The following is a 25,931-nucleotide window of genomic DNA, read 5'->3' on the forward strand; positions in this document are numbered from 1 at the left end:
ACGCACACACACACACACACACACACACACACACACACACACACACACACACACACACACACACACACACACACACACACACACACACACACACACACACACGAGTTGTGAGAGTCTAGATCAATCTGATGCCAATACTTTTGTACTTAAATAATTAATTTCAAGGGACCGTGCAGGCGTGCACACGTAAATACGCTTGCGTTGTCGCCCCTCGACTTCTCTGCACTTACAGTACAGAAACAAAAACCGCAGGTCTCATTGAAAATGAACTATAGGTGTGTTAAATCACTGCCCGTTTGACAGGACCTTAATAAAAGGTATTGTCCGTGTGAAAGAAAATACGATCGGCCGCTCCTCCACATAGCTTTTGTTTGTTCTGGCTCCCATAAAAACGCTAAAAAACACTGGCAGTGGCGGAAGAATTAATTCATACTTTAGTACCTTTTCCACCACTGGCCCTCCTCAAGTAGTGCACATGCGTACACACACACACACACACACACACGCACACACGCGCCCTCTCACTGCTTGGAGGTGAGTACGCTCCCTGCTTATCATGTGTGCTGCAGCTGCCTGATGAAGACACATCCTCTGTCACCCCAGGGGGGCGACGTGGAGCAGCAGCCAAATAATGACAGATGTGACTATTTGGAGGCAAGACTCCTGTGTGAGCTGGAAAGGATTACAGTTTTTACAGTTTTTTTATTTTGTCTAAATAGTTTAGTTTTTATTGGTTGCATTTAGTTCAGTGCACACAGTTTTCTGAAAAACATATATATACATTGCTATATCAGTGGTTCTATTATATACCGGTATTATATATTTTAATATTCTGTTCCAGGGCCAGAAGTAAAGATTTAAGTAAAAAATGCTCACTTAAATGAATAATCATCATTACTAAATTCACCGCTGTGTGTCTGTCCTATTCCAGGTCACCAGTGAAATGCATGTTGGGACAGACACAGATTAATACTGGGACACACTTTTCCGCGTAACACGGGGTAACACGGGGTAAACAACTCGGACCCTGATACTAATAGCTACTCTTGCGTCAGTCGACATAACTTCTTCTTTGGGGAAGCATCGCGGCCAACGCGGGGGTTGCATGGCATGCGCATATATATATATATATATATATATATATATATATATATATTATTTTTAATTGTGAAACTTTTTTTTTTAAAGAAAATAAAAATATATAGCTATTCTATCTCTGCTGTCGGTGAGAAACTTCCTAACTCCAAAATGTACAATTTTCAGGAAATTTAGAAAACCTTATATTTTTTAAAACATTCCAATACTGCCTCATCGAAGTTGGTATTGTGACTTTATATATTGTCAATTTCTTTACTGCATGAGAGCGTCCAATGGAGTTAGAGTTTTGTCTGAAGCGCTTTTTAAGACTTTTCATTGGTTCAATATATATTAACTCACACAGATGTAAAGGGTTCCAATTGTTAATGTGCTCCATCGAGGAGGCGAGTGGAGCCGAGTGGGCTCTCCGAGACCGCATAGAGCGAGTGTACATCAGGTGCAGGCTCGGTGGGGTATTTTGTCTCCTCGCGGCGGATTTCCGCATCACGTGTACATGTTTTTTTTCCTTCTCCAGTGACATAAGTTCTCCTCCTCCACATGTGGCACAGAAAACACTGCTTGAAACCCGATTATATGCACCCCCCACCAAGGTTATAATAGTTTAGTTTTTTTCATTATAGTTTAGTTTTAGTTAGTTTTGACATATTTTTTTCTAATTCAGTTAGTTTTAGTTAGTTTTTATTTTGGTGAAAATGCTTAGTTTTAGTTTAGTTATAGTTTTTTCGTACTTTGGTTTATTTGTGGGTTAGGATTAGCGTGATTACATGCTGCCGTACGGTGCTGAAAAAAACTGCCGTAAAACTTGTTGGAGAAATGACGAAATTAATCTAATGAATTTAAAAGGATTATATTGTAAATATCCGAAAGGCATATATACATATTGATAAAAACTAAAACTAAGGATATTTTGTCTATAATTTCAGTTAGTTTTGAGGACACACAATACAGTTTCAGTTTAGTTTAGTTTTTTAATTTAGTTTTAGTTTTTATTAGTTTCAGTTAACTAAAATGTTTTTTTTATTCTAGTTTTCGTTTTTTAGTTAGTTTTAGTTAACTAGCTGCCGGCCGCTGCGGCTGAGTCGCTGACCCAACACACAGATGCACGCACACACATTAAACTAAAAAGCTTTGCTGTTTGTTGAAGAGACACATTTTCGCTGAATGAATAGAGCTTCAGAATGATAAAGTAGCCTATCTATAGTCTACATATGTGAAAGTGAAAGGACCACAACAAGCCACTGGCTTTATTGCGTTGTGTGATATAAGCATAATAAAAGTAGGCTATATAAATTAGGCTATATTGTGTGCACCTCAAAAGCTATAGTTAATTTCTCTCTGTGCATGCCTGAATGCACAGACTGCTATGAATGACGGTGACAAAGAAATATTTATTTATATGTGGACTGAACTGAATATGTAAGTCAGAGAGACTACCTAATTCTTGTTATAGTGCCTATTATTTGCAAAGACCGTCGGAAGAGGGACTGTCGGAGGAGGGGGGTGATTTATACGAGCAAAAAGTAACGCTGCGGGCAGGTCAGGAATTCCCTTCACAATCATATAATATAAGTGCGCATCCTGGCGCAGTGGCGCTTATTCACTATTTCAGGAATAAATAGCCTTGCACATGTTACTAATACATACGCATTGGCCTCGGTTACATGCACAAAATGATGAATTGTCTATTCTGTATTCTGTACGGCTCTGTGTTCGGAGTTCCAGTGATCCAGCTGTGTGACACTGTATTGTTCCACCACTTTGCGGTATCCGGTATTGGAATTTGGCTTAACAGATCTACTCCACTCTCCAGAGACGAGGCGAGGCTGAGGGCAACAGCAGCAGGGCAACGGGGTTAAGTTGGTGGTTTATTTTTTCCGTAAAGCCTTGCCTCATTTCAGTCAACTAAAATGTTTTTCTTCTTTTCAATTCTAGTGTTTGTTATTGTGTTACCTTGGTGAGCGAGCAGCATGGCCTGTCCTTTGTTTTGCAGTTTGATCAAGAGTCTGTTTCTCCCCCCTGATCAAATGCACCGCAGGAGCAGTGTGGCCAGGAGCCGCTCCACAGCGAGGGAGTAGGAACATTAAACTATTACCCAGTGAAACAAACATCACTTCAGCAACACAGGCTAATTAATCTGTACAGCACATTTCAACAAGGCAATTCAATGTGCTTATTAATTAAATAATTAAGGAATGGAAAATTATGAAGGAATTAAACACCGTCTGTCTCCTGTCCGTAATAAGAAACGCCTAGCCCAAACATTTAGATTCTCGTAGAGGTTTTCTTTCGATTCTGACGAATCTCTCTACGAGGGTCTAAAAGATAACCCCCCCCCCCTTAACGTCGAAAGTTGAACGTTTGTGCCTCAAAATCACTCTTACCTTGTACAAATGCAAAATCTAAGCTGCTTTAAATGTTGCCCCACTTGTTTGTGAGGTGTACGGAATCAGATTAAACACGGAACATGCTTATTTTTCAATAAAAAAGGTATTTTAATCAACTCTGTCTCGGAATCTGGCGGCCATCTTGCTTTTCTCTCCATTGTAAATGCGCAAGAGAACCCTGGCCGCTAGGGGCGCGGGCAATATTCTGTTGCGCCGTTTACCGCATTTACAATGGAGGATTCAGAAACAGAGTGGATTAAAATACATTTTTTATTGAAAAATAAGCATGTTCCGTGTTTAATCTGATTCCGTACACCTCACAAACAAGTGGGGCAACATTTAAAGCAGCTTAGATTTTGCATTTGTACAAGGTAAGAGTGATTTTGAGGCACAAACGTTCAACTTTCGACGTTAAGGGGGGGGGTTATCTTTTAGACTCTCGTAGAGAGATTCGTCAGAATCGGAAAAAACCCTCTACGAGAATCTAAATGTTTGGGCTAGGAAACGCCTATTCAGGTTTGCGCATTCTCGCACACACACACACACACACACACACACACACACACCTGAAGCCTATATGGCCTTGCAAACGGGGAGCGAGGAACGCACACGTTGTTGCCTGGATCAACGACAGGTCTGCTACAGGTCTGCTCAAGAGGGGCGCGACAACGCAAGCGTAAAAATAAACAAGCTAAACCGACTCCAGAGTCTGGTGAGTCGCGGGCGTGTGCTCATTTTGTGCACACGCCCGTGACTCACCAGACCTGGATTCGGTTTAGCAAAACAAATTCACGGGACCGCGCTCACGTAAATATACGCTTGCGTTGTCGCACCACGACTTCTCAGACAAAAAACGCCGGTCTCATTGAAAATGAACTATAGGTGCATTTTATTGCTCCCCGTTTGCAAGGCCCTTATACCTCACTAAATATAGCCTGCCCTACATACTGTACACAACGTGTCAAAATGCTTGAATTATTCCAGACATTGAGCGTGTGCTATCAGTTGATTATATCGTATAATTAAGATGAGCAGGATGTTCTCACAGGCCAAGTGCTGCTTGGGATTTAGATTAGTGGGAGTATGACGGTTATGATTATCTAATTACAAACTGAATTAATTAGCTAATCTGGCAAATAAACAACAATAATGTTGAAGCCTTTTCTTTTTTAAATTATTTTTATCCCACGATTTTGTAACCCATTTTTCACCCTGTGTCAATTATCTAATGTGCTCCTGGGTTCTACACACCCTCCGCCAACCTAGTCTCCATATATGGGGGACATGGGGAGAGCAACGGACTTGAACTCATGCTTCCTTCATGCCTGAGTGTCCAAGTTGCTCCTTACACCTGACAGGGGGGAGTTTCCCTGGTTGGACGTTAGCGCGTGGAAGGAACACGTTATTCCAACCAGTTCCTTTCCCCTCCATCAGGTGCCCCGGCTGGCCAGGGGGAGGCATTAGAGACCAGGGGCCCGTTCCACGAAACTTGGATTAGAGATTAAGCCGGGCTTTATCACATATCCTGGCTTAATATATCCTGGATCAGTGATTAACCGGTTTCATGAAAGCTGGTTGATCTTGCCAGATTAACTTAACCAGTTAACCTGGATATGTTGAGGCTTGATTCGGTTTCATGAAAGTGATGCTACATTAGTTACCATGGAAACTAATGCTTTGGATTTAGCCTGCTCCGGACCAGGCTAACAGCCAGGTTTAACCTAATCCTGATGTCTTTACTGTTCATTAAGCAGTCAAACTGATCACAAACCAATGATGTTTTCCAGATTTATTAAATTATTATGGGTTTATGTTGCCTTATTTGTATCGGTCTGCATTAAAGGACTAATTTAAGCACTATATAAAATCAAATAACCAAAATATATAGGGTGCACAACATCATGACAGCTTGTGAGCTTGTAGATCAGCTGCTTTTGGTGAATGTTCCCCATGAATAGGTTTGCTGTCGTGCAAGTGCACGGTTAAGAAGAATTATTATATTATATTATATTATATATATTTTTTTTTTGTAAAAGTGAAAACCACTAAATATTACCATTACTCATTGTTTTACAACATATTACCATTGTAACGTTTCACCCACTACTAGTCCTACATACTTACACCTAGAAACCCCATTCAAACCTATTTAGGTTCATCCTACGGTGGACATGTGTGCCTGAAAAGGAATCTTTGAAATGTTTCATAGTTTTAGAAATATAGTGCTTTCAAATTTGAGACATTTATAGGCAGATAGTGGCACTTCAAAAAATCACTTTCACCTAGAAACTCCATTCACACTTTGTAAAATTCAGCTTACTGTGGAGACACATGCTGGAACTTTTTACTTTGAAATGTTTTGAAGTTTCTGAGTTATTAACTTAAACGCCCAATGCATTCTCAATGGCAATAGCACACACTTTGGCATGCTACATGAACCCATGACCCTCACCAGTCTGGCCCCTGTCTGGACAACAACCCCCTTCCCCAAAGGTAGCTCCCTCAGAGGAGGGAGTTATGGCCAAATATCACAATGCGACAATATCATTATGCTTACAATATTAAGAATTCTGTTTTAAGTTAATAGTAGTGGTAAAATGTAAACTATATTTTTGGGGTAGTTAATCATTCAGTCTATCCACTATTGAGAGTATGTTCTCTCTTTAATTACAGCAGCAGTATTTATTTTAGAAGCTTAAGTCCTTGTATCAGTAAGTCTTGAATAGATTAGTAAAGATAATGACAGGGCTGCCATATTTCAGAAAATGTCAAGAGTGAGACTCTAGTGTCTTAATGTGTTCGACACACACAACTGTGCTGTAATCCACGCTACCATCGGATAGCCTTTTAAATCCTATTTCCAATCCACGGGGACAAGCAAAGTGATCTCAGCGGCTTCCCCCAGTCTGGTGAACTGTCTGCGGTGTCTGGTGGTGTTATTGTCTGAAGAGGACACGGACACTTGGTGCGCAGGTCCGTCTGAAAACTGTCCAGTGACAACGTTCCGCGGTGAAAGAAATAGTGCGATTAAAATGCGTAAATGTTTTTAATGCATTAATTTTTCTGTAGTTAATTAATCGTAATTAATCGCAATTAGTCCCGGCCCTAGTTATTACACGGCGGAGCCGCAGAGAAAATTGTTATTTATCATTATAATGCGTGTGAAATGGCATGTGTGGCGTGGTGCGTGGTAAAGGGTACAGAAGGGGGCTGTAATGCAACTATTAAGGATGCAAACTGCCTTAATACCCCATGAAGAAGAAGGATCAGTAAATCTGTGATCCACATAATGGGTCTAGAGACAAAAAGCCAGACTGTCTATTAAGCCAGGCTTGCTGATCCCGGCTCGCCAAATCCGCCAATTCTGAACCTCGCTTGGCTTTAGTGGAACGGAATAAACCAGGCTGTAAAGATCAGGATTTAAAAAGCCTGGCTTTGGCCTAAATCCTGGATTAGTTAATCCAAGTTTCGTGAAACAGGCCCAAGGATTACTGCATGTTTTTTGTGAGGGTACCTACCCTATGGGACACGGGGAGAACATGCAAACTCCACACAGAAGGGCCCTTTCGCCAACCCCACCTCGGGTATGGGCACACGCCGCCAGCACCCACAGCGTCCCGAGCGGGTATCGAACCCAGGACCTTCTAGCTGTGAGGCGACGGCACTACCAACTGTGCCCCCGGATTAGCCACTTTCAACCTGCCGTTCTTATTTTAGGCATGTATGTCATAGCCGGTATTTATACAGCACCGGCTTATTTTTCTCCCTCCCCATTCTGCATTCCCACGGATGTTTAATACTCATATAGTCATATAAAAGAATAGGCTCATTTGTTCCAAAAATAAACAAATGAGCCTGGCTGTTTGACTTGTGGATATGAATCATCAACTGACGGCGAGAAAAGTTTGAAAAGGCTAAATACATATTTATTTTTTGGCCAGACAAACTATAAAATATGAGTGACTAACCGATACAGAGACCATAGCGCTGGGACAGTTTGTTTTTATTTTATGACCACAATTCTTATATGAGACGATTTGGTGACCCAATGTTAATTCTCCCTAGTAAAATGACTTCCGTGAACGAGTGACGTCTCAATATGTCAAAGTGTAGACGATTAATGTTATCCAAGGTAGACAAAGGTCAAAAGAGCTTAGACAGTGATCTATCAGCATGCACCCCTCATGGTCATTGCATCATGGAGGTGTCCTGACAGCAATGACTTTGTGAAACTCAGAAGTGTAATTAGAAGCCAGGCCAAATGTTGAAGAAAGCTAAGGATTACAATTAGCTTTAGTGGTTAAAAATATTGTGTGTGTGTGTGTGTGTGTGTGTGTGTGTGTGTGTGTGTGTGTGTCTGTCCAAATGCATGTTTGTGTGTGCATGTGTGAGTGATTTAGGAACATTCTCAAAAGTTGCAGAGATAGCCGATCTACAAGGTCACAACTGCGAAAAGTTTTTTTTAAATTAATTTCAAATGCATTTAATTATACGTATTACTTATGTTAACTTTATGAACTTATAATACATTGGGCATAAAAAAGAGTTCCAGAGCCCCAGGAACGGTTGAGAAATGACAGAGTTACCGTGTGCCGGTCCCTCTACTGTACTGTACTGGCACACCCAAAATCATCATATATACAGTTAATATGTGCGTGTGTGTTTGTGTGTGTTAGGTTGCGCACAGGTGGTGAAAAACAACCATGCTGTTTTCGTGCTCATACCCAGCCAGGCAGGCACCCACCCAGCCAGCCACCCACCCACACACATAGCTCCGTAAGGGAGTGGTTGCACCACTCAAAAATATACCACAACAAAGTACACTACTTAAGTATAATGTACTTGTTACTTTACACCACCACCCATATCATAATGGAAGCCCTGTTGACGCATCGCTCCGGTGCACGGCAGCAGCGCCAGTGCAGCATCTACATACTGTACGTACGACGTACGTCCGTGTATAATGACACAAAGTACTCACATTTCTTACTTGAGTGTGCTTAAAGTACCAAAAGCTGCTTTGCTCATTGTGCAGAATGTCCCATTTCAAGTTTTCAAAGGTATAAAACTGTTTTGAAAATAGCTGACCTGAATCGGCTATTTTCAAATGTGGAAATAGTGGAGTACAATATTTGGATCTGAGTATCTAACTAGTAGTGTAGTAGAAATAAAAGTATTGGAAATTTGAAATACTCAAGTACAAATATAAAATACCTCAAAATTGTACTTAAGTACAGTACTTAAGTCAATTTACTTAGTTACTTTCCACAATGATGACTAACAGTAAACATTGTCTTAATCCATCTAGGGAGTTCCGCATGTCCTCCTTCTGCATGAGCTGTCTGAATACGAAGGCGATTGGAGCATCTTGCCTGCTCTACCTCGGTGAGTAGCACTAATAAGGGTGAAATAATACACAATGTGAGTTGCCATCCATCATAATGGATTGCCTGGTTTGGATTTCCCCAATGTTTCTCTCTGTTTAAAGGATAAGTTTTTTTCCATGACACACTTTTTGTTTCATCACTTCCAATTTAACTTGTAACTCCTGTATACCTTTCTCCTTTATTTTATTTTATTTTGTTTAGTCGACCTGAATGTGGCCTTTCCATGACCAAACTAATCATAGAGATATAATAGACTAAAGAAGGTTCTCATTGGTTATCTATCCAGCCTCTCAGCCCTGTGTAGCCAATCAGTGTCCTGGTTTCTGTTCTTGGAGGAGGGAACTGGAGTCAGGCTGGCTGGTCTAATGAATGTCTTTAACAGATACAATGCAAAGGAGGTGAAACACGCACGCACGCTCAATCATCCATTCCTGACATGTTATATTTTGTGGTTCCATGTATTAGCATTGCAACGGCCTGTGTTCTTTTTGGCTGGTTAGGACTGGTTCTTAGGGAAGCGTGTTGAAGATGACGAGGCGTCGATCATTCACCACTACGCCTTCTCAGAGGACCCCTCGTGGTTTGGTTATCCTGACGCGGCAGCTGGCTGGGCACTCAGCGCTGCTCTGCTGCACAGGCATGTGTTGACCCGTAAACCCATTCAGACCTGAGGCCCATTCTAAAAATGTCTTCTAAATGTTTCCTGAAAAAAACTTAAATTATTTAATTTCTTTCTGGCAATGTTTTTTTTATATTATGAAACACAATTAAATGAATTGGAAACATGTCAGCAATATATATAAGGTATCTTATAACTTAGAGAGTACAGTTGCATGTTGGTTTGGTTTGGTTGTTTGTGATGACGTGAGTAGTTATGTGCTCATCTTTTCCTTTCTTATGTTTCAGACACGCTAAACGAGTTCAGCATGAGCCGCTGAAATCTGACTTCACCATCGACTTGAAACACGAGGTACACAACTTGTGAAAGCACTCTGTTCAGGAGATGGATGCTAGCTTTGATATATGATGTCTGCTACAGGAGCACACTTTTCTTAGCAGTTTAAGGCCCTCATTTATCAATGGAGTGTATATTCTGCTTTAAATTTGAGTGTGTGCGTCAAGGTGGCATTTATCAGCTGATCCTAACGACAATTTGGTCGGAGCTTTGATAAATGTCACGGGTGCAATCGACCATCATTTAAATGACACGCCCTTAAATATTCCTCGATGCCCCGGTTTTATGACAACTGGAATACGTCCAAACAACGTATGGAAAGCCAATAAGAAAATAGTTTACCTCTCTCGCCTTGCTGCCTGTCCGCACGCACACACCTACTTGCCAGTGTCCATTTTGTCACACTGGAAAGAAACAGCAGTGTTTGCCAGTATGATTATTCTGTGTGGGTACAACCTTTGTCAAGTAGTAGGCTATATGACATGACACACAACAGTTACATCGTCATGAATGGAATATGTTTGTAGGATATTTATTTAACCCGTTCTTAAGAAGTGCAGTTTGGAAAAGCAGTGTAGGCAATCCCCCATCAGTCGGACTGCTGTGACTGAGTGACACCAGAGATAGTTGGCAACAGTGACAAGGCATCCAGAAACTCATAATCAATGTTCAAGGGCGTGATCAGGGATTAATGAATGAATGCATGAACATGGATGAGGATGATGAAGGCTGTTGTATGCTGAGTGCCGTCTTATATCTCCGATCTCCAATTGTGGCCAAATCCACAGCATGAAGATACAGTATCAGCTGCACTTCGCACAGGTTTTGGAGCGTGTGTTTTCTAACCCTAACAAAGACATAACACACCAGACATACTGTAAGTTTGCAGACCTCACTGTCCATGACAACATTTAAACAGCGGCTCGCCGCCCGTCGGTCGCGACTCCCGGAAATGCTCTCGCATAAGCGAGCCTCAGCCAACTGTACAGTAGGTCTGTACAGTATATATATATATATATATATATATATATTAAGGCTGTCAAAAATAACGCGTTAATGGCATTAATCAATTGCATTAATTAATTGCGTTAAAATATTTATGGCATATTTTGGACATAGTTTGAATGGTGATTAATCATGATTAAATTAATTTTGAAGCTGTGATTAATCTGATAATTTTTTTTAATCATTTGACAGCCCTAATATATATATATATATATATATATATATATATATATAATTGATAGGCGTCCCGTGGTCAAAATAATGTTGTGCATATGTTTTGTTTTTTTAATTGGCTTTCGCCTTTATTTTATATTTTTTTATAGAGGGACAGACAGTAGGCTGACAGGAAATGGGGGAGAGAGATGGGGGAGTGACATGCAGTAAAGGCCGTCGGGATCGGGAGTCGAGCCCGCGGCACACTGCCAGGCTCGGGCTACCGGCCAGGGTGCCTGGACCGCTGAGCCACGGCCCAGGCCCTCGTGCATATGTTTTAACAGAGCCAGTAAAGCACTATTTGATTAAGCATCTAACTTGTAACATTAAACGCGTTATATTGTTTTAACACCTTTATTGCTGTAATTAACATTATAAGAAGTTATGGTCGCTGCCGATGTTACCTTTGAAGAGTCAATGCGTTGTGATTCTAGCTCCGTATCATTTGTTATTGAGCCGACACATAAGCCACTGCCGCGATGCGACTCACAAACAAAGACCAGAGTGAGCCAAGATTGTCAATACCCCCTTGTTCACTTTGCATTGGAGTCAGTTATAGATCCATTTCCGCTTACTAAGAAAGGAGAGACGAGATCCGCACACAGTTTTAAAAGCTCCCAAAATAATTTATTGACAACAGAGTGGAAAACAATACAATGTTTCGCCCTCAGGGGCCTTCGTCGATTGAACACATATGTAATTATGTATATGTTCATGACATGTAGTGTATACGTATTTTGTCAATAAAAACCGAAATAAAAATCCCCCCCTCTTTCTATCTCTCTCTCTCTCTCTCTCTCTCTCTCTCTCTCTCTCTCAGATTGCTGTGTATATTTGGGCAGAGGGCAGTGGTTCCAGTCTGACCGCAGTACCAGAGTTCTGTGCTCGGCAGATAGACCGTCATTGTGTCACTACCTTCACTACCTACCTGCCTGACTGTGTATGTACTACAATTCAGTGTTTGTTCATTTCATTGACTACAAAGTATGACGAAAAATGTTTGTCAACTACCTACAAAAAAATAAAGCTATGATGACCAAAACCAAGACTACAGTATATTGACAATTTTGTCAATAAATAAAAACTAGACTGTTTGGTTGCACTCTCACTTTGCGCTCTAAATCAAATCTACAAGCTCACAAACCAGACTAAAACTAAACTGTCACGATGACTAAAATAAACGAAATGGAGTTTTATTCAAAAGACTATGACTAAAACTATATAACACTGCTACAATTTACAATTCATGCAATAGCAGACGCTCTTATCCACAGAGACTAAACTTTTTTTTGTACATTTAGAAGAATGGTTCCTGTCCATGTAATATCTTTTTTTCATTATCTTGTTTTATGTAGGCAATTGCTAGCTGATAATACATACAGTACGTTATTATGTGGATGAAACGGCCTCCGTCCCTCATGTGCTACACCAACATTCAAAAGTGATGATGATGATGTAGTGGTTCTACAGTATACAAGCAAGTCAGTGAATTCAACACCTCAATTTGTCAATATTCCAATGAAAAAAATACATTTGAATACTTTTATTTAGACGTTTTATTTTTAAAAAGCAACTACAGTTTGTATCAGTCCTAAACCAGTAAAAAAAACCAGACTGAGCCACTTTGACTTTGACTTAACTTGTGTACTTTGTCCACAACTTGAATACGTTGTGTACCCAACGGAAAGCTGAGTAAGGTCAAAACAAGTAAACGATGTACTCAACATTTAATACAATTATAATTGCAGGCTAATTTAAGGAATACTAATAGATACAGTCCCATGACGAAATATGTGCAATGCATCAGACAAGAGAATGTCAGAGATTCCTCAAATTACAAACCAGGAACCGAGCATCAGTCTAAACCAGGGGTCTTTAACAGGGGGTCCGGGACGAGGGTCTCCTCAGAGATACTGCAGGCGGGCTGCCAAATCTTTGTCTTGTCTTTGGACTTTAATTTTGTTATTTTTACATGAATTTTTACATGAATCCTCGCATCCCTATTCTGGGGGGGAACATTCGGTTCACAAGGTGTCTGCGACATGTTGTGCATCCAATAGATAGTGGGGGTCCCTGCTTCATCTCTGTCTCAGCTAACAGGCCCCTGGTCTTCTAATCTAGACCATGAAAACGATCTGCACATTGAAATGACAAGATTCCAGGTAAACAATGAGCGTCTAAACTTATTTTGTTTATTGTCCATGGGCTCTAACAGCTGCTAAGGAAAATGTCTAGAGCCCCGGAGAGCCAAATCAATCGCTTCAGAGATTAAGTTCCATTCCACTTGGGAGAGTTGAAATTGCATTTTGTGACATTTCTGGGACAGTGGTGAAATAAGGAGATTCATTGTGTTCAAAGTTCCATTCAGTTTGGATAGAAAGTTTGGAGCGCACAACGCACTCTGTGTGGGTGTGTGTGTGTGTGTGTGTGTGTGTGTGTGTGTGCGTGTGTGTGTGCGTGTGCGACTGTGCGTGTGCGTGTGCGTGTGCGTGTGTGTATTGGCTGTATGCTCTCATACGTAGACTGTTCTGTTGACTTGCTTCGCCAAGTTTGAGTTATCTGAGAGCGGGCCACTCGCCAGGCATCCAAATCCACAATCTATATTAATTCAACCTGACAATACACCACTGCTCTGACCTGCTGATCCCCAGATTGGTGTGTGTGCACGCTACATAACAATAGAAAGACAACTACAGGCTTTGCATGCATTGAGACCACTTGTCTCAACTCTGTTGTGTAGTCCACAATTGTGGTAATAAAGATACTGGCCTGTAATTGGTGCATTTATGGGGATCACCTTCGCAATTTTCATATAATTGGGAAAAGTACCCGTTTCAAATGATAGATTGCACAGAGCTTTCGTCCTACTCCTCCTCCCCAACGTTCGCCCCCAGCCCAGGGTAATGACCGAAAGATCCACTGCTTCCTCCGTATGCTTTTGGAAAATGGTTGGCAGTAAAGTGCACCTCACACTCCAGATCAGCGGCATGGTCCTCCTTTAAGCACTCCGTGTCTAGACTGACAATTTCCTCACCATTGAAATCCATCAGGGGAGAGACATGCATGTCATGATTGCCTAAGTATATCTTTGCTCTTCAACAGAGACCGAAGGTCATAATCTTCAACAAGGCTATAATGTTGACTGATGGATGTAAACAAGAGACAGAGACACACAGACAGATTTATTTTGTACCAAAATAATAGAAAAACTTATGTATGGACTACTTCTCCAATAACAATCTACTCTCACCCTTTCAGCATGCTTACAGGGAAGGTTTTTTTAGTTGTACATTTGTATTGTATTTGTTTTATTTAGGACCCCAGGAAGACTAGAGGCTCATTCATGTGTCTCTAATGGGGATCCTTCAATAAACATAATATCGGTGTGTGTGTGTGTGTGTGTGTGTGTGTGTGTGTGTGCGTGTGCGTGTGCGTGTGCGTGCGCGTGTGTAATTGAGTAAAGAATGTAAAGTTTGAGTTATCTGAGAGCGGGCCACTCGCCAGGCATCCAAATCCACAATCTATATTAATTAAACCTGACAATTACACCACTGCTCTGACCTGCTGATCCCCAGATTGGTGTGTGTGCACGCTACATAACAATAGAAAGACAACTACAGGCTTTGCATGCATTGAGACCACTTGTCTCAACTCTGTTGTGTAGTCCACAGAGGAGTAAAGTCATACTTATAGGTAAAAACAGGAATTGGCCTGTTATAGCACCACCGTGAGGCTGATTACAACATTTTTAAGTGGCATTTTGTCCTTGACCTAGTGGGAAATGTACATGCAACATTCGATGAGTATCTGTAATTTGACTCAACTTGTGTACTTTGTTCACAACTCAAATACATTGTGTACCCGACGGAAGGCTGAGTAAGGTCAAAACAAGTAAACGTTTACTCAAACTTTTAATACAATAATAATTGGCTTCAACCCTCCAGAGCCTGTGAAGCAACACTCATCCCACACATACAGGACTCTCTCTCTCTTGAGAGAGATGAGATGGGATGGGAGGGGGGGGAGGGAGTTGGAGAAGAGGGAAAGAACAAGGTTTAAGAAGAGAGCATTATTAATGGCAGTCTGGAGAGTTGGGTGGTGTGGGATGATGAATGCAATGCTATACACAACATGAAAATGATGAATATCGGTTTGTGTGGGCGTGTGCGTATGTCCATCCATTTGGGGACATAGGGGAGCTACAAAGAGATGGAAATGGCACTAGAGGGAACACTATTGGGAAGGAACTGTTCCGATGATGAATGATTCCACTAAGTCCCAAAACAGCCACCACCAATTGACCTATAGCTAAGCCCCTCCCCAAACTGCTATGGTCCAATCACAGCGAAGCATAACATGGGTTGGACAAACCTCTCCAATATGATCCTATATGATAAAACATTGTTTAAAAAAAGAAATGTCACGCACATATCTTTCCAGTGCATACGGTAGGCCTTGTTGACGGATATGGAAGAGATTTTTAAGGTCTGGTTCCAAAAATGAATTTACATTGGAATGAATGAGCCCAGCTGGAAAGTGTCCAAGTGGGAGAGGGCGGGCTTGAATTAATCTGTTTGGCTGTGAGTTTATGTCCGGGACACACAAGAGACCAACAGACAGATAAAGGTGACTAATTCACAACAATTGGCGAGGCTCACTCCCTTTCAGCAGTTATCATACCCATTACGGTACATAGATAACTATTATGTGCTATTTTACTGAGACAGATTGCACATTATATGCGGCTAGGTCTATTTCAGGCGGCCAGGCCAATCTTGCTAAGGTCTTATGCCGTTTTTTTTGGTGATTGAATGCAAATGTTACCTTTGCCACCATTCCCATCTATTGGTGGCCTGTTGGGGTCCCCGGGCCCCCTGTTGAAGACCCCTGCCCTACAATATATACTTATTTGTACAATGACAAATCATCCCACAATCAGGATGCCAGGGTTTAATGTTAACGATCAGAATTCAGAATGATCAAAGATATCAGACAGTATACTGTATATCAGGGGCCAGGGCCAGGGTCATCAATATGTCCGTACTCGGACAAATATTTCTGCGGCAAGACTTGGCCTCGTCCGTGGCAAATTCTAGATTTAGTTTTTACACACCATTATAATGTTCTTATTTTGATCACAAGTCCCAATTACTGTATGTCACTCAGGAAGGCGTACAGCTCTTCACTCTGGGAGTCATCATTTAATTGTAATTGTCTGGTGTGCAGGGAGGGTGGATGACTCATCAATCAGCCTGCTAGACCATTCAACAGATTTGATTCAGACCGTTTCTGTTCTTTAAAGATAGCTTTCCAACCCATAGCGGAGCCTAAGGAAATTATACATTTGATTCAGTAAAGGCTGACAATTTCACAGGATCACGCCCGCATGACGCCAGGCCTGTCAGATTGACCGCGCTGACCCCTACCAGCTGCCTCTCATTGAAAATGAATTACTAGATGCGTCAGTTGCTTGCCATCTTAAAAAAGCATGACATAATAAGATCACCATGGCTTTGTCGATATAGAAATAGCACGAGTTCTTCTTTTGCTCGCGGCTTCACAATTTGTCAAAGTCAATAACTGTGGCGCTCGGCTGGAGGGTATTCATTTGTCACTGCACGTACTCTATGGGCTAGGGTGGCACGTACCTGTCAGTGCTGTGCCACAGGAGCAGGACGGAGTTGCAGGTGCTACTGTCGTATAAAATCACAGATGTGTGTGTCGTCCGCACGGGGAGTGAAGAAGGAAGGCAGGACAAAGGTTCTCCAGATCTCAGCGTTTATTTGGTAAAACACAAGAGATTCAGTCGTTACAAAGCCAGCATGTCAAAAGGTACATGCAGTTTGTCTGTTCCAACCAGCCTAGTAAGAGCCAAATGAAGACTCGTTCGAACAGCCCCATTCACAAAAAATACAAGGTGTTATATACGCAGATCTGATCCCTCCTTTCCAGTACATGAACTAGAAACTTCCTGACTTTTCGACCAATTAAATCTGGGCTAGTAGCTCATTCAGGTTACAGAGAGAGGCGGCCCCTCAGCAGAGACACTGTGCATGGAATTAGTTCTAACTTTGCAATAAAACAACAGATGATGATGACTTAACAATACAATGAACATAGTTAAACATAACCGGTACTAGATGAAACTGTACACTCTAATGAACATAGTTAAACATAACGGAACTAAAAATGGAACTGAACAGACTATATTAAGAAATGAATTAAAACAGTTTAACCCAGTAAAGAAAGCTATAATCTTATAGTACATTTTAAATCAGTACAAATTGCACTCACTATTAATAGTTATAGCGCCTCTCATTATTCTATACTGACAGATTATTAAAAGTCATTCTTTAAGTTGAATGTGGAACAGTTACTCAGTGTGAAGTCAGTGACCACCAGATGGTCACCGGAAGATTCTAGAGACTCACTCCAGGAGAGCAAGCTTCGAAAAGAGTTAGAACAATGTCTTTCGATTCAGGTGTGAAGTGTAAACATTCCTGTCTCTGAGAAGTGAGGAGTCTACAGACGGACCCTTGTATATTTAAAGTAGTTCTGAACTATACTATATGATGAGTCCTACAATGATAAGACATTTTACTGACTTAGCCTAGTAATTTGGTTTCATTTATATGGAATTATACGACACTACGACGCTACGTCCTCCCGGTGGGGGCTCCTCACTGGCAGGTGACTCAGTAGGATACAACAGCAGTGACAACACACAGAAATGTGTGTGGGGAGGAGTAAATTGGCATAACGACTAAATTGTAGAGAAAATGGGGTAAAAAGAATAAAGGCAATAAATAGGAAGACATTTCACTGTCTGCCTCTCGATGGGGAGGACTTCAAGTCAAGTGTGTGTGTGCGCAGCGTTGATTCATTCATAATTCATGCCTCCCTAACTGCAATTTCCAAGCTGATTACAGCTTGTATTATGCTCTGAGGTGTGTGGGTGTGATGTGCGTCTACAGTTCCTTCTATCTCAAATCTACTATTGTTGTGATTTTATTTTCATCTTCTCTAGGGAAAACCAGTAGAGAAGGACAAGCTGTTTGTTGCTGTGAAAACTTGCCAAAAGTTCCACTCTGATCGAGGTACAGTGTGTGTGTGTGTGTGTGTGTGTGTGTTTGCAGTACATGCACACATGTGTGCATGCGACCATGTGCATGCGTTATGCACATTTCTGACCGCATCAGAAATGTGGACCAAGAAGCGTACCACCTATGTAGACGTACTGCGGTGCGACAGCTTGGCTGACAACACTGCAGAGCTCAAGAACCTGATGTTGGATAGGAAATTGTGGAGGGCAGCGATCCAGGAATCCCGAGTTGATGTTGGCTAGACCAGGGGTTCTCAACCCGTGGGTCGCGACCCCTCTGGGGGTCACCAAATTATTTTGGGGGGTCCCCAAATTATTAAAAAGGGAAGGTGTATATGTGTACACCTTTTCTCCGAAAAGGTGTACACATATACACCTTTCCTAATGATTATCTGGTTTCAGTATTTATTTATGGTGCATGTCTCTATTATTAAGGTTATTGTAGCAGCCATTTTATATTGGGGGTCGGGAGGGGTGTGGCGGGGGTCCCAAGACACTGCCAAAGCATCTCCGTGGGTCCCCGGCCAAAAACGTTGAGAACCCCTGGGCTAGACCTCACTCTCGCAGCAACTAACGCACTATGACTACAGCTGTATTGAATATTGTATTTTTAAAGTGTGTTTTCTTTTTGATTGAAACCTTTATTTCAGGGTAATCCAATTGAGACCAAGGTCTCTTTTTCAATGGCGCCCTGTATACAAACAAAGAACATTTACAGTAATGATTTTACGTACATGACAAACACACGGTATAAAAAGATATAATACAAAAACACACATACACCAGAAAACAGAAACAGAATCAGAATCTTAAAAACACATATTACAAAAGGCAGGTGCATACGCTTTCTTCTAGTGTGAGGTCAGTTAAAAATCTTTTAAAAATAGCATATGAAACAAGGACATCCAGCTTCAACTTGTCTGTGCTCAACAGATAATCCATAGATGTGGAGCATGCACCCTGAAGGCAGCTAGTATCTCCCAGTTTAGAAGAGGTTTTTGGTACCTTCAACAAAAGCCTATCTTGAGATCTGGTACCATAACTTGAGGTATTGGGTTCTAGCAGCTCTGTCAAATACAGGGGTAGTTTGCCAAGTAGTGCTTTGTAAGTGAACAGTAAGTGAAACATGTTGTTTCCTTCTAAGTGCCAGTGAAGACCATTCTACTGATGTGTATATATACATGAGCAAGTTACAGAACCCATCACTGCACACTATAGTGTGCAGTGATGGGTTCTGTAACTTGCTCCTGTGATAAAGCAAAGTGTGTGTGATAGCATGTAGCATGCATATACAAAATATCTCCATAATCAAATATTGGCATGATTGTTGCTTGAATTATCCTCTTTCTATTTTCTTTAGAAAAGAATGATCTATTACGGTAGAGGAAGCCAATTTTAGGTTAAATTTTCTTTGATAGACTTGCTACGTGTGTTTTGAAAGAAAAATCCTCATCTAGCCATATCTCTAGGGACTTGTAAGATGAGACCCGCTCAATTTGTGCCCCCCTCAAAGACAGTATGGGGTCACCTGTTTCCATTTTTGTTTTATTTGAAAACAACATATATTTTGTCTTGCCTACATTTAGGGGAGCTTAAGATCCGCTAGTGCTCGCTGAATAATATTAAAAGCAGCCTGAAGGTTAGCTATAGCTTGGCTACTGGATGGAGCAGAGGTATAAATATGTCATTCGCATAGAAATGAGTTTTACAGTTCATAATATTCTTTGATATTTAATTAATGTAAATGGTAAATAATATGGGTCCAAGTATGGATCCATTGGGGACGTCTCCAACCTTGATAAGTTACGCGATAAGTTATCTAACCATAAGTCCAAAAAAGTTCACAGCCCGACATTCATAAATCATATGCTTTGCTGGACAGAATTGATAACCCAAACCCTTCTTCCTTACTGTATTTGCAGTATGTGTTGCTTAGACACATAAATCAGAACATTTTATGTCTCACAACAACCTTTTGTCCAATGTTAGTTTATCTACTTTTGTCCAGTACGTGTTGCTTAGACACATAAATCAGAACATTTTATGTCTCACAGCAACCTTTTGTCCAATGTTAGTTTATCTACTTCTGTCTTCATGACAGAGTGACCATTGTGCTACAGGTTTGAAAAATGGAAATGAAAGCAGTTGCTGTGTGTTTTGTTTACTCTCATACAGTATATCTCACCACTGGCATATTTGTCCTTGGCTTATGCTGTCTGCCGCGTAACACACGCGCATGCACACGCGCACACACACACACACACACACACACACACACACACACACACACACACACACACACACACACACACACACACACACACACACACACTTGTTTCTGCTGATAATTCGAATTACTGAAAGCTTGAAGCATTAATCCTAGTCTCTAAACTGCCTCCCCCTGTTCAGCCGGGGTGCCTGATGGAGGGGGAAAGGAACTGGTTGGAATACCGTGTTCCTTCCACACGCTACGTCCAACCGGGGAAACTTCCCCCCCTGTCAGGTGAAAACAAGCGGACTCCTCATGCATTGAAGGAAACATGAGGTTGGCAGAGGGAGTGTAGCGCCCAGGACTAGACAATAAGACAATGGGTGAAAGAAGGGTTACAAAAATTGTGGGATAATAAAAAAAGAATCACACCCGTGTGAAGTGAGGGGCGCTCTTATTGATTATGTAAAACAAACGGTGACAAAACAAACATTACATTCTCTTTATTGTTAACATTTTAAGGGCCTAGTGCCCCTCAATAAATTAAGAAGCAGAAGTCTGGCGGCAAGTTGGAGGCAGGAGAGGAAGAGTTAGCAACCCCCAAGAGAAGAATATCGTGCAAAATTCAGAACATACTATATTGGTGTGGATGTTGGCGTGGATGTGTGTTTGAAATAACTTTACAGAACAAAAATAAATGATAGTGTGAGTTATTTACTTAACACAAGTTTACTCTGCTGGCTCTTCGGGGTCACTTATAACCTGACAGCTGAAATCTGCCTGTTGAAATCGCAACAATCTGCATAATATTTATTCCAACAGGGTTGAAATGAAGCAGCCATAATGGGCTATTATCTTTTTTTTGTAAAGTAAACATTGTCAAAGAAGAGTCACCCATCCTGTTCGCAATTTAGCAATTTAGTATTTCAAGTAGGTCTCCGGGTGAGCCCTACTTGAAATACAACGACAGAGTGATGCAAGAGTGTTGCATAATGGGGTGCTTTTCAGACCTTTAGTAGTGTGATGAAAGTTTTTGTCAAACTTAATTTTTGTCACGGACACACAAAATGAGTGGTCAGTAATATTGCAAGAAACAGAAACTCCACCACCTCTCCCCCTCTCAAGCAAGTTATTGACAAATATATATAGTCACACCAACTTTGATGAGGCAGTATTGCTTTGTTTTAAAAATATACGGTTTTCGTAAAGGCGAATACCACTTATTTTCAACATTTTACTATGTCATTAATATACATTAGAGCTGTTGTATGGAAATAATAAAAAAGTCCCCCCATACTGTGTACTGTACTGGCTAAGCTCAGGTAGAATGTGATTTTAAATCAATCTTCTCTTCCCTCCTCTCCCCCCTCCCCTCCCTTCCCCTCCCTTCCCCTCCCTTCCCCTCCCTTCCCCTCCCCTCCCTTCCCCTCCCTTCCCCTCCCTTCCCCTCCCCTCCCCTCCCCTCCCCTCCCCTCCCTTCCCCTCCCTTCCCCTCCCTTCCCTTCCCTTCCCTTCCCTTCCCTTCCCTTCCCTTCCCTTCCCTTCCCTTCCCTTCCCTTCCCTTCCCTTCCCTTCCCTTCCCTTCCCTTCCCTTCCCTTCCCTTCCCTTCCCTTCCCTTCCCTCCCCTCCCCTCACCTCCCCCTCCCCCTTCCCTTCCCTTCCCTTCATCAGTTCCTGTGGTGAAAACCACATGGGGCAAAGACGCTGCTTTTTTAGAATACTACAGCGATGTAACCGATCCCTCCATACCCACAATCCATCTGGGGATGCCCAACACTGAAAGAGGTCAGTTGACGCAATGTTTGTGTTTTCATGTCACTGTCTTGGATCATTTATCAGATAGGTTCCTGAGTAAATCCCCACCTTAAAGGGATAGTTCAGATTTTTTGTACTTGTATGAAATACTTGCCATTAAAGGTATATTCAGTGATTTCACTCAAAAAACCTTAGGTTTCGTTTTTGGCTGTGGGACCCAGCCTTTCGTCCAATCAGGATAGAGAGTCAAAAACGAAACCTAAGGTTTTTTGACCCCCAGGGGTTAACTGGGGACAGGGAGGAACTCCTTATATGGCCAGCACACTCTATAGTAGGGAGGATTATCACAACAAAACAAAAACATAAGTGATATTTGAATTAAGTGAAATCACTGAATATACCTTTAATACAGTGGTGGTTGCAACTGTATTAATTGATTGCCCGAGTCCCGTGGTGGGAGTTCTGCTCTGGTTTTGGTGAAATATCAAGTAGTTCCGGTCATTTTGTGGGGGGCACTGGGGGCCATGCATTAAAAGTAAATTAATTCACAAAATGTGTATTGTTAACCTATTTCTACCATAGTGCAACTGTCGTTAATCTTTTACCCCTCTATCACATGGAACTATGCTTTTTGTGTCCATATCACTACGCCCAAAAAATAGTTCCATGTGATAGAGGGGTCAAAGTTGAACGAACGTTGCGCTAATATTTTAGAAATATGTCAACAATACAAATTACGCTAGTTTTGTGGATTAATTTACTTTTAGTATGTGGCCCCAGTGCCCCCCACAAAATTACCGGAACTACTTAATATTCACCAAAACCAAGTATTTTATACAACTTAAGTTAAAAAATTGTTAATTGTTAAAAAATATCACTTTCATCTCCACAATTTTGCTTCCAAAATAATATGCAACATTATCAGCACCTGTGATCACACTTTTCCCTGTTGAGAGAGATGCTATCATTCCATTATCTAAATGGACTGCATTTATACAGCATTTTTTTCCCCAGTCTCCCGACAACTCAAAATGCTCTTTATGTGCTCATGCACACACACACACACACACACACGCACGCATGTGCGCACGCACACACGCACGCACGCGCGCACGCACACACACACACACACACACACGCACACGCACACACACACACACACACACACACACACACACACACACACACACACACACACACACACACACACACACACACACACACGTTTTCCTCTCATTATTGTGTCCACTGTCATCATTTACTGGTAATAGAATGTAAGAGGACCTCAGTCATAGTAGAGGGAGATAGTTTGAATGATTTTGACCCATTACGAGATATAGTGAGAGTATGTGTGTGTATGTGTATGTGTTGGGCCGGGGGGTGGGGGTGGGTGATTTTCCCTCTTTTTTTACAAGCTCATATCACACCATGATGACAGTGGACATACAATTATATGACAGGAACATTGCCACTGGGGATATGTGACATAAAAGTAACCAGTAGTTACAGGCGGCTGCCGAACAGAGCGACAGTGCAGCGGAATGGAGCTGTCATAATCCGTCCACCTACTCCGGCAGCTTCCGCCCCTCCCCCCCCGGCAGCGCCGCCCGCGTCTGATTGCCGCTGCCGGAGAATGCACTCGCTCCTTCTGCCTGCGCATGCACCTCAGAAATGTGTTGATACCATGCCATGGTATTCTCCTTCTGCCTGCGCATGCACATCAGAAATGTGTTGATACCATGCCATGGTATTCTCCTTCTGCCTGCGCATGCACATCAGAAATGTGTTGATACCATGCCATGGTATTCTCCTTCTGCCTGCGCATGCACATCAGAAATGTGTTGATACCATGCCATGGTATTCTCCTTCTGCCTTGCGCATGCACATCAACAATGTGTTGATACCATGCCATGGTATTCCCCTTCTGCCTGCGCATGCACATCAGAAATGTGTTGATACGATGCCATGGTATTCTCCTTCTGCCTGCCCATGCACATCAACAATGTGTTGATACCATGCCACGGTATTCTCCTTCTGCCTGCGCATGCACATCAACAATGTGTTGATACCATGCCATGGTATTCTCCTTCTGCCTGCGCATGCACATCAGAAATGTGTTGATACCATGCCACGGTATTCTCCTTCTGCCTGCGCATGCACATCAACAATGTGTTGATACCATGCCATGGTATTCTCCTTCTGCCTGCGCATGCACATCAACAATGTGTTGATACCATGCCATGGTATTCTCCTTCTGCCTGCGCATGCACATACAAAATTTGTTGATACCATGCCATGGTATTCTCCTTCTGCCTGCGCATGCACATCAAAAATGTGTTGATACCATGCCATGGTATTCCCCTTCTGCCTGCGCATGCACATCAACAATGTGTTGCCATGTTATTCCGTGCAGCGAGCATGACACCACTGCAGGTAACACAAGCCTCTGATACAGTAGAAAGCTGGTGGTGGTAGCAGTGGTTTATCTAAGCTCATCTCGCTCAAGAATCGCCTAAGGGTGGCGCCATTTCCATGGTGCCAACACAGAATAAATCCATATACTCACGAAACAATACTGATTGGGTCGTGCAAACTGTCTGTCAACGGCTGCAGCTGCGGGCCCCGCCCGGAGCCTATAAAGCAGTGCACCAGCCGGAAAGACGTCATTTCTGCCTTTTTCTGCGCTAACACAGATGTATTTCTAAGACTACCACTTCTATAACTCCGTTGAGACTATTTATTCCCCCTGGACGAGTGCCCTCACTTGTACCCTGGAATTCGCGGTGGAAACCCGGTGGTCTTACACTCACGAACACAGAAAAAGAAACAAGGTACGTTTCTAGGGCTTTTTCTAGCAGTGCCGAGAGGCCTCTTGAACATAGCTCTATTAGCGTTGACAAACGCTAGCTTAGCTTTAGCTACAAACGCTAGCTTAGCTCCGGCTTAGCCTAACCAGCGTCGGAAGACCTCACGTTAGCCGCGAAGCTTTGCCTGGCCCTTGGACAAGAGCCAGCCGACAATGGACGAGACAGCCGCTCGTCGGAAAGAAGCGATTCGCGGAAGTCAACCTGCGCTGCTCTGCTACGGTGAGTTGGTAAGCCTCCGTTTTGCAACCCCAGCTTGTTAGCTCCTTTTTCCCTTGTTTTCTCTGCTGCTAAAGCCTTCGCACGCTGCTCCGTGTCGGAAGACCCTAGCTACTAGCTAGCTGCCTTTAGCAGCCTTTCTGGCTACCTCTAGTGGCAGCCTCCTCTAGCTGCTATCGGCTACTCCTGTTGCCTCTAGCTACTGTTTGATCTAGGAAGCTAAGCAGGGTCCGGCCTGGTTAGTACCTGGATGGGAGACCGCCTGGGTTTGTGGTCCTGTAGCTATTTATTAAATATATTGAATATATATTTAACATATATTGAATATATTTATTATATATATATATATATATACATATATTATATGTGTATATATATATTTCTAGCTGCGTCTACACTGCGCTTGACCTACAGGACTCTTCCTTGTGTCGGAAGACCCTGGTTAGTTTTCTAGCTTTTATTACACCTCAGTGGACAGTTGGAAAACTAAACTAGGCAACATGGCTACTGGCGGTGACGCTACACAGCACAACCAGACCCAGGAGGACCCTCAGCGGGTATGTTTCAGTCGCAACAGGACCCTGGCACAGACAACCTGCATAAGCAGCAAGCTGCAACGCTTTCTCGCTTGCTACCGGTGTTTCTAGCTAATCCTCAGCCGCTAGGCGTTGATTTTAGCGTCACCAACAACAAGCAACCACCGTAGCCGGGTTACAACGCTAGCTTGCTATCCAGCCGC

At 42.2% G+C, this 25,931-nt stretch overlaps 1 protein-coding gene across 1 annotated transcript in view; it reads left to right on the plus strand.

Annotated features, from left to right (window-relative positions):
- The window catches only part of LOC310854903 (beta-1,3-glucosyltransferase-like), a gene marked incomplete at both ends in the record, with an annotated part of 50,737 nt that overhangs the window by 15,230 nt on the left and 9,576 nt on the right, over positions 1–25,931 (plus strand). The window contains 7 exons of the mRNA XM_083759661.1: positions 8,791–8,867; positions 9,156–9,267; positions 9,370–9,506; positions 9,776–9,839; positions 11,863–11,982; positions 18,070–18,139; positions 22,026–22,139. Of these exons, the coding sequence (XP_083615787.1) occupies positions 8,791–8,867; positions 9,156–9,267; positions 9,370–9,506; positions 9,776–9,839; positions 11,863–11,982; positions 18,070–18,139; positions 22,026–22,139 (694 nt within the window). The remainder of the gene's footprint in view (positions 1–8,790; positions 8,868–9,155; positions 9,268–9,369; positions 9,507–9,775; positions 9,840–11,862; positions 11,983–18,069; positions 18,140–22,025; positions 22,140–25,931) is intronic.

This window comes from Protomyctophum parallelum (assembly GCF_964188405.1).
Source record: "Protomyctophum parallelum genome assembly, chromosome: 1".
NCBI lineage: Eukaryota > Metazoa > Chordata > Actinopteri > Myctophiformes > Myctophidae > Protomyctophum > Protomyctophum parallelum.